This window comes from Mercurialis annua, linkage group LG6 (genome assembly GCF_937616625.2).
Source record: "Mercurialis annua linkage group LG6, ddMerAnnu1.2, whole genome shotgun sequence".
In the NCBI taxonomy this organism is placed as follows: Eukaryota; Viridiplantae; Streptophyta; class Magnoliopsida; order Malpighiales; family Euphorbiaceae; genus Mercurialis; species Mercurialis annua.
This window is the reverse complement of record NC_065575.1, coordinates 6,732,101-6,742,438: the sequence shown is the minus strand read 5'-3', so window position 1 is coordinate 6,742,438 and position 10,338 is coordinate 6,732,101. Positions and strand designations below refer to the sequence as shown.

Genomic DNA, 10,338 nt, shown 5'->3' with positions numbered 1-10,338 from the left:
TTCTTTTTTATTCAAAAAAGTATAAATAAGTCCTTTATTTTTAAAAACTAACTAAAAACCATAATCAAATTAACACTAATTTAAATTCTTAATTAATTTAAATAAATTTTAAAAATATACAATTAATATATGCGAGACATGGAGAATATTTTAAACAAATTTCCAAACGCAAAAGACGTTAATTTAATTTTTCAGGGTACAATTGAAACACAAAAATGCGAAATAGGGTAAAATTGACAAATTTTCAACATCAGGGTATGATTGAAAAGGGGCTAAAAGGTCGGGGTTTTTTTAAGACATTAAGCCTTTACTATTCTATGATTTCAACTTTTTGCATTTTACTGCCTTATTTATCTACTAGCTAGCTTAGCTACTAGGGGTCAGTAAATGGTTGATTGTAAATGATCGGACCAAGCCTCCGCAATTTTGCAATGGGCGAAAGCCTGACGGAGCAATTTAGTGAAAATTAAACTTTTATTTTTATTTGCTGAATTAATCAATTTAATCAAAATAAGATTAGCGGAATTAATCGGAATTTTAGAAATACATAGTATGGATAAGTAGTAGCAAGGTGGGTGGCTAGTCTACTTGTTTGAAATTAAAAGTCAAATGAATGATCCATGCAATTTGCTTTCATTTTTGTCCTTTTCCTTTGAAAGACGCAATTCATCCCCAATTGACAGGAAGACATGTTTTTTCTTGGCATAACCCGCTACTAGGTCCTTCTACTCTTACTTCTTTCGATATTGAATCCCTATACTTTAATTTCTATAAATTAAATCCATTTACTTTTATTTATATTAAAACCGAGTTCTTCCCTTATGAAAAGTGATAAAGGTATTGATTAATCTTGAAATAAACATATTATCCAGTTTACTTCTTATATTTTTTATAAATCATATTCTTATAATTTATTAATAATGAAGTAAAACTAGATATTAAAATCAAACGAAATATTTTGGAGTTGAAGACAAGAAACCATAATGAATATAAAAGTTAGTACGAAGCAAAAAATTAGATCAGCATTAGCACCTAATGAAGAGGACTAATCTATCGTTATCAATCATTATCTATTCTACAATCATGCAATGATATTAATTAAAATTGCAAAGAATGAGAGTCTCATGTCTATTTTACCAAAACAAAAAGTCCCATGTATATCATTAGTATTTTTGTGTTTGCTGAATTCATATGGTAATTTTTTTTTTTTTGGTCAAAAATAGTCTATTCTAATTATTAGTGGGGATCAGCGGGAGTTAATGTTAGATATTTTTTAAATAGACACACTGCCTGTGAGTGACCTTCAACCTCATACACATATCATTAAAGTTTAGCCAACTAGGCAAGGTCTTCAAGTGTCATATGGTAAGTTGAATAATATAAATATAACATTAGAAAGACACATTGTTATCCATAAAGCTAGCCCTACATGTTACTTGTGAGAGCAATAATTTGTTTTGATTTAACAATTTTATAGTTTACAAAATGATAAGAGCATCTCCATTGCATGTTGTATTTTTTATGCTATTTTTAGCACAAAATAAGATAAAATGCTACATATAGCACATGTTATTGAAATTCACTCTATTGCAAAATGCTAAATTAAATGCTAAATTTATAATTTTACAAGTAATTATCATTATTGATGGAAAATCTGTAAATAATTTACATATAATAAAATTTGGCATATGCTAAATTTTCTAACAAATTTGGCACAAAATTTAGCATATGCTAAATTTAGCACATGAAATAGAAGTGCAATGGAGATGTATTTTTTATACTAAATACTAAATTATAGCATTGTGAGGTAATTTGGCACTAGAGTGGAGATGCTCTAATAACACACGGCGACTTTGGCTTAATGGCCAGTTTTTACAGTGCGTGAGATTAGGAGTTCGACTTCCGACTCTCTTTCTCAGACCATGATTTGTCCGGTTAAAAAATAAATTTAATATAAATTAATTTTTGATAATTTTTACTAATAACTAATACTCCCTCCGTCCCCTTTAAGAAGGGACATATCCCATTTTTAATTGTCCCATCTAAGAAGGCCATATCGTGTTTTCTGTGCCAATTTATATTAAACTTCCACTTTTATCCTTTTAGTTATTTCAATATACATTAAATGCAACTCAATTTACAATACATATATTCTATTATTAGAAGAAACCATACTAATTAATAGGGGTAAACATGACAAAATGAAATATTGTCTTATTTTATTAATCTTTGTGCAAAACTCATTTGTCCCTTCTTAAACGGGACGGAGGGAGTATAAAATAGCATATTTTTGTTAAAAAAAATGATAATTATAATAATTATAATAATATTTTCAGCAATATTACTGATATGTTGATATTTTATTAGTTAATTACTTGGGGGTTAAATTCTTATAATTTTACATTTTTATTAACATTAAAATAGAGTAAATAACATTCTGATAATTGAATCTAAAAACTGAAAGACATTAAACCTATATTAAATAGCAAATATCAGTCTCAATAATTAATCGATTATTTTACAAAGGCCAGATTACTTTTTAAATATAAACTTTTACATTTTTTTATCAAGATCAAACCTTTTACTTTTTACAATTATATCCAATTGGAAAGTTTTTTTATTATTATGATCAAAATTTTCAGTTTCATATTTAAACAAATTTTTGCATATTTTATCAATTACAACCAAATTTTTAATTTTTGTCTAACTTTTAAAAAGAGTTAATATGAATGTTTGGTAGCAATAGATAAAAAAATATATCGGACTTAAAATATGAAATTTAAAATTTTGGTCAATAATTGTAAAAAAAAATTCAAATTCGACAAAATTGAAAAAATTGGTCATAATTGATGAAAAAACGCAAAGGTTTGGATTTAAATAATGTTTAGATTTTTTTAATATAGTTAGATTCTCCAAATGTATTTAAAACAAATTATTTTCAGGCTTCCCAGTTATACTATAATTAACAGTTTGATACCGCTTATTTTAAAATTCTATTTAATAGTCTCTCACTTTCAATTTTGCTAACTATTAGACCTCTTCGCTAATTTTGGCACTTACTTTCAAACGGTTTGATACCTAACTTTCAATTTTGTTAACGATTCGGTCCCTTATTTTTTAATTTTATTAAATAATTTACTACCTCACTTTCAAATGATTTGATACCTAACTTTCAGTTCTGCTAAAAATTTGATACCCTAAATTAATAAAAGAGTAATAATTAATAAAATTAAAACGGAAAACTATTAAATTATATTTTCAAATAAAAAAATATCAAAATATAAATTATACTATATATTGAGTGCCTCATAATAATTTGTTCATATATTTATAATGTCTTGATTCAAATTTTCGTATAGTCAGTGACTTTGGTTGATTTAACATCTACCACTGATTAAAGAAAATAGGAGATATGCTTTGGTTATGGGCTATTGTCATGTTTGTTTTTCTCCCTATTGCCTTCCTTTTTCTTTGCTGATAAGCTTATCGTTAGAAAAAAATTATTAAATGCAGCCGTTACGCCATGTCATCCATAAAACAAACTAATGAGCGTTAGTTATATAGAAAAATTAATTATAAAATAATTAAATAATAATTAAAAAAATTCCTAGCGCATGCAACAACTGGAATTTTATCGCCAGAGGCCATACCGTAATGAAAGGAATGTAATTATTGTAAAAAAAGTTAGTATATAACAAAAGTAATGATTAAGATCTAATTAAATGGCATAAATATAACTAAATGATAGATAAAATTAATCCATGTTAGGCTGCAAATGACAAAATATATGAAAAATAAGATGATAAAAAAATTAAGTTGGACGAAAATAAAACAACAATTTATTTTTAAAAGATAAAGATAAATTTTTTCCAATAAAGGGTGAGTTAAAAAAATTTATTAAGAAATTAAAAGAATTCATGCAAGTCTATAAGCATTAAACCCATTTTTTAAAAGAAAATAATAAATAAACCGCATTAAAGAGTATATTTTGTTTCGTTTTGAATTTCAATCTAATACAAATACGTGATCAAAAAACCTAATACAAATACAATAATATTTTTTTATTAAAAAATTAAAAATATTACACCTTCAAATGTAAATCAAAGTTGAACTATAATATATCATACATTTTATTCATTTGTAAATATAAAAATTATATTACATTTTTAAAATAATTATTTTTTATATAATTATTTTTATTTAAATTAAACATGAAACTAAATAGTAAAATTTTAGAAAGTTGTAATAATTAAATTAAATTAAATTAATTAATATAGTTTGAATTTCTCGGGCAACTTAATTTGGTGCACACTCCCAATAATATGTATTTATATATATTCTTCTATACCAACCAACATTAGATTCTCTCATTAATTTTAGATGCTTTTAAATGTAAAACTTTGCATGTGCTTACTTATTTGTCTCTCTTAATTTGAGCATTTCATTATCGGTCATCTTGATTCAAGATATACCTTTTAAAACTATTTCGAGAGGCTATATTCTGGTATAAGTACATTTCGCTGTTCGGAATCACTGTCTCAATTAGTTCAAGATAATAAAATTTATTAAAACAACAAAATCTTTAATAAATTTTTTAAAGCTTATTTATTTTCAGTATTTGAATGCAAAACTTCAATTAGGGAGAAATAAGTGTTTGCCACTTCATCCTAACCCTGCTCGTACAGACTTGCTTATTAAATACAAATGTAATCTCCATCTGAAGAGCCGTTGGATCTAAATTCCTTTAATTTATATTTAATAACCATATATACATAACTTTTGTTTTAAGAGAATGAACTCTAAATTGTTTCTTTAATTACTAGTATAATTATTAAATTTAGAGAAATTCATATAGAAATTGTACACATCATTAATTATAGTAAAATGTAGGGTTAATTCTATATAAAATCACCACCTTTACACGGTTTTTCATTTTAATCACGTCCTTTAAAAAGTGTCTAATAAAATCACCACCTTTCTTTTTTTGCAAATCTATCATCGATAAGTAAAATTTGATGTATTTTACCTCCCAAATAAATGTTTTAATCTGACTAATGCCCTATTAACATACAAAATACATTCCTCTTACTCTTTTCTTATTGATTCCGGTTGTCGAATTAACAAACATACGCCGGATTTTCACATTCGTGATAGATTTGCAAAATAATGAAAGATGATGATTTTATTTAACACTTATTAAAAGACGTGATTAAAATGAAAAAACATGTAAAGGTGATGATTTTATATGAAATTAACCCTAAAATATATTAAGGATAAAAAAATAAAAATTACTATGACATTAAATAAGAATAGATATCCTATTTTTTATACATCGACTCATTTTATCTAAATTAATTAAAAATATATATTGTTATGCACCCCAAATGTCTATCAATTTGAAATTAATGAAGTATTTAACTTTAATGTATTGTTACCTACTAAACTTCATTTTTAAAATTTAAACTCATAAAAATGATTAGATGACAATATTATCCTTTTAAAGAATTTTAGAATTACTTAACTATATTAATTATAAAATAATAAATGATTTTCTTTATTCTCAAACATGTATGATTATCACCTCAAAACGAGTAGGAATAATACCCACTGTTTGTGCTTCAAAGCACTAAACTAATAATGGATGTATCAGAAAAGAAAACGTAAGTCTAATTTTTTTTTTATTTCCTTTCATGGTTACCACAAATAGATTGTTCCCTATAATTCATAAGTTCAGCATTCCCATTAATCAAAACCAATCACAGACACTTGTACTGCAATTAACAGAATCACAAATGCTTGAAATACTTTAAAATACACTACAAAAATTGTACTTCAAAGTTTCTACTATATTAACAATTCTGACCCTCACCCCCATAGATCATTGAGCATGAAACCAGGCGCCAGAAGAAAGCGAACAAAAAATATGGGCATGGTGATACTCATTCGACGACATTATCTGAACAAGCACTTGCACAAGCAGAAACATTAGATTTTTCAAAGTGGGTGATATATACACACCAAGATGACGGATCTGACTTCTGGCTATAATGCGGCTGCAGTGATGACTTACGGTTTTTGATTGTCACCATCTGCAACAAAACAGATTCATTATTATATTTCTAAGCATATCAGCATTTAATCTACATAGCTAATACAACGGAACCAAGTTAGTAAGAGCGTGGCCTTTTATTATGGGCGTTGGCCAATATTTGTTCCATCCTATCCAAATTTGTCGGATTAGGGGTAGATTTTGAACTATGCAAAATCATCTTAGCTGGTTACGGGAGTTTAATGGTTTAGTTAGTTCTGTTTACGAAATTCTTAAAACAAATTGACGATAGTATCAAAATACAATTCTAAAACAAATTGCAATTTACAATTCTTCTACTAAACTCATGTATCTAACAAAAATAGTACTGAACATGTAGCGAAGTACATATCATAAATTGATCACATTACAATTAAATTAAGCTTAAAAGTGTTTGATAGTGATCACGTGTACTGTGATGATGATGATGATAAAACGAAAAATTATATTATATTACTTCAAGACTAAATAACTAGAATCGTAAATCTAATAAATCCAACTGGATAGCTTAGAGCATTTTCTGGATTAGTTTTTCCAATTTAGATCAAATCTTTGATCACTGCAATTATGTGTTCCTAAAATGAGAGTTCCTAAATTCGAAAAAGAACTAGGCGTATAAGCAACTAACCTGGTGAAATAGGATCTTCATGCACAAAGAAACTTGCAGCAACAATCACATAACAAAGAATGAGCATTAGTCCTTTGAAGTAATTAGAGGTTCCTTCCTGCAATATGATAGACAGTTTAATGGTTCGTAAAGTCAAACACCTAGCACAATTTTTAAATACATATTATGACTTGATGACTGATGACGACTACATTGCCAGAGAAAATGAAATGTTACTTAAAAACTTTGGAGTACAAACCTGTATAAAGAAGGCTACAACTATAACTGTTATGAAAAGAGTTGCAGTTTCAAATAGTTGAAAGTTCAAGTCCATAGGCTGCCCCATAATCCACCCAACAACAACACAGAAAGGAATCTGCAGAAAATGGCAACAATACATATTTTAAACAAGTAAAGAAGAAAGTTTTATCCAATAAAAGAAAAAAAATCGGCTCACTCTTGATGTGTGAGGAAAAGTTGTACATATCAGAATGAATCATAATTCTAAATCGAAAATTGATATTTAAAAATGAATGTTTTTCACTAAAATACATGACATCTCTGAGACTGTTTGTTAAAAGCATAAGAATAGTCCATAACCCGGAACTCTTTCGACTTCATTTTTTTCTTTTCATTTTCTTTTCCTTTTTTGGTAATAAGAAAGTAGGAAGAAGATTAGTAGAATATTACACTCTCTGACACTTACAGCAAACATAGATATTTGCGTCGATGAACCAATGGCCACTCCCAGTGATATATCCTGCAAACAAATTTATGGTCACAAAACAGCACAAATAAACTTTAGTAAGATGCAAAAATATTAGAAACGTAAACAATTCCTACAAGCTTGTCTTTCATGGCAAACATGATAGCACTTGCATGCTCTGCAGCATTCCCCACAATTGGAAGCAGGATAACACCAATAAAGGAAATCGGTATGTTCCATGCCTTAGATGCTCCCTGCAAAACAATTCCCACCAAAAAGGATTACTAAGTTGCTGAAGTTACATCAATACTTTGGGAAAATATGATTACATCTTGAAATCTTTTCTTTAATCCCCAGAATAGCAATTGCCTAAAACAATTTCTACCAAGGTTTCATAATTATTGATTGTGGATAAAGAGAAAGAATGTAAAGAAAGATAACCTTAAGAAACTAAGCAGTCATCAAGAGATATAATTATTAATAATATGAATAATTAATCTACGAAAACACGGTATGAAGATCATCTATACCTCGATGGCATCAACCAAATATTCTGATAGAATAGAGATCCAAACTGTCATTATTGCAAGCCAAATCACCGATTCAGATTTACAGATCTCGGGTGTTTCTTCATCGACCTCATCCCCGCCTTCCACATTTTGACTCACTTCCTGAGTTCACAGAATCAATTACGCTAATCCCAAGCAGGTACAAACACACAGGAATTTGATAACACAAAAATAACTAACCTCTGATAGAGGAACATATGGATCTGTATGACCCTTTAACTGGAAAAAAATATATGCAGCATACACCACAAGCATGACACAACTGCTAAATCTTGATAGAGCCAACTCTGACTTTCCATAATGCACTTCTGTGTGCGTATAGTGCAATACAGCTGGAAAGAGTAAACCCATGACAGCCATCAACAGCAATCCCGAACTCACAACAGCAGTTGCCTGCACATCGACTCAGATTAGCCATTGCAGAAATCACCATATTAAAGAGCTGGAAAAATACTAGATAGAAGAATAAAGAATTCGTAAAAGGCATACCTTGTTAAAGACTTGTTCTTTCCGATAAAACACAAGCCCACCACAGAAGAATGCACATCCAAGAACCAGCAACATGTTTGACAAAATGGAGCCAAGTAAAGACAATTGAACAACGCGTATCATCCGATGTCTCAGTGCATAAATAGCAATAATTAGTTCCGTTGCATTTCCAAACGTAGCATTAAGAAGACCACCAACTGCAGTTACAGTTTGATATTGTAAAGAGGGCAAAGGCAAATTAAATTTTCTATGTGACAGATTGCAAATATACACTGTTACGAAAGATAACCTGTACCTGTAGGTCCCGTGAAAAAAGCCAATTGCCTACATCAGAGCAATAAGCAAGCAATGTTAACCGCTAAACAACCATATGACACAAAATAGTTCAGAAAAAGAAAGAATTCTTACTCTGTAGCATAACCTAAACGCTCAGCCAAAGGCGTTATCCCTAATAAACTAAGAAAGAAGACCCATCCCTGCCATTGATCTCCATAAATTAGTAAAATATATAAAGCAGACACCGTAATATGAAACAGAATACAGACAACTATAACTCACATTATGCCCAGTTGATATATGTACAAGGATCGCAAGTGGCCCAAATGGCATAAGTAAGTTTAATTTATTTGAAAAAACAACAATTTTTACGCTCCTATAAATATTACTCCTCCAGTTCTTACTACCACCAGATACAGATCCATATTCAGATATATGATTAGCTTGCATCTTCCACGTTGACTCGGGCGTAAAAAGACTCTCATCCTCAAACTCATTCACAGATCCGTTCTCAGCCAGCGATCCCATCTGTTGCAACAAAAACTCTAGTACTCAGAAATCACAATATCTAAAAGTCAACAGATTACGCAACCGAAGTGGATACAATGTAACTTCTCCTGATCAAAAAAGTCGTTTTCTTTTGGCAATATACAACAGAAAACATTGCATTGGTTGATAAGTTTCACTGTTTCATTATTAACTGCAGCAAAACGGGTACGCGACTTACTTCAAGTTGGGATTCAATTCCTGCAACTTGTAACTTGTAGTCCATACCCTGAAGCTATAAGTACAAACTTTCTGCCACATCCATGAAAAAGCCTTTCTACAAGCACATTGAGTACTCCAAAAACTTGCTCAATCTCAAAGAAAACAGGGTCCTAGATTCACAAGCCAATTCATTAGCACACTTAAATCCCAATTCATCAATGTAATGCAATAACTAAATCTTTAAGACAAAGAAAATAATAAAACTTGAAATCAAGAGTACCCTTTATTAGATTCTATCCTCTATTACACTGCAAGAAAAACAAAACCCATCAATTTTTACAGATCAAGAATCAAAAACATGGAAAAAAACTTGGTGGGTACATGAAGATGGGATCTGGGCAACTAAAAAAACAATAAACAAACCTTAAACAGTTGCAGAGGAAGTTGTAAGAAACGAGGAAATCCAAAAACAAAAACAAAAAAAAAGTACCCACCTAACAAAAACCGGAAAAGATTTGAGCTTTACTAATTTTTTGTGGTCTGATAATTGATTTGTCCGCTGAATTCGTTTTTATTTTAGATATCCCAAATAGTAAAATATCAGATTTGGGATATTTTATTGTGAGGTTATTAGAAGTAAAAGCGTTTACTAATTTTGGACAAGACACACACTGCAGCCGGGCGGATCCAATTTTCTCTTCCTTATTTTTCTCATTTTTTTATTCTATTTTATCTTTATTATCTAAATGTCTTTTGCCAATTTTTTTCTCTTTTAAAACTTTTTTATTATATATAAAAAAATTCTATTTAACCCATTATTTTGTACCTCCTTCATTGTCCCTCCTTACGTGGCAGCATTTAATTCGTCTAATTCCGCTTCAAAAATGTATATCTC

The 10,338-nt window shown here is 29.3% G+C and overlaps 1 protein-coding gene across 2 annotated transcripts; it reads right to left on the bottom strand.

Annotated features, from left to right (window-relative positions):
• Positions 1–5,718: 5,718 nt before the first annotated feature.
• LOC126687181 (vacuolar cation/proton exchanger 5-like) lies at positions 5,719–10,113 on the bottom strand. Of its 2 annotated transcripts, none has more exons than XM_050381616.2 (14): positions 9,867–10,113; positions 9,724–9,751; positions 9,463–9,613; positions 9,018–9,263; positions 8,868–8,935; positions 8,755–8,783; positions 8,460–8,656; positions 8,151–8,363; positions 7,932–8,072; positions 7,539–7,655; positions 7,402–7,455; positions 6,955–7,071; positions 6,717–6,813; positions 5,719–6,089 (listed from the first exon to the last, which is right to left on the bottom strand). In XM_050381616.2, the coding sequence occupies exons 3-14, from the start codon at positions 9,505–9,507 to the stop codon at positions 6,067–6,069; spliced, it is 1,347 nt and encodes a 448-aa protein (XP_050237573.1). In that variant the 5' UTR covers positions 9,508–9,613; positions 9,724–9,751; positions 9,867–10,113; the 3' UTR covers positions 5,719–6,066. The 2 variants fall into 2 exon arrangements, with proteins under 2 accessions (XP_050237573.1, XP_050237572.1); XM_050381615.2 differs by having other exon boundaries at positions 9,938–10,113.
• Between the last annotated feature and the right edge of the window lie 225 nt (positions 10,114–10,338).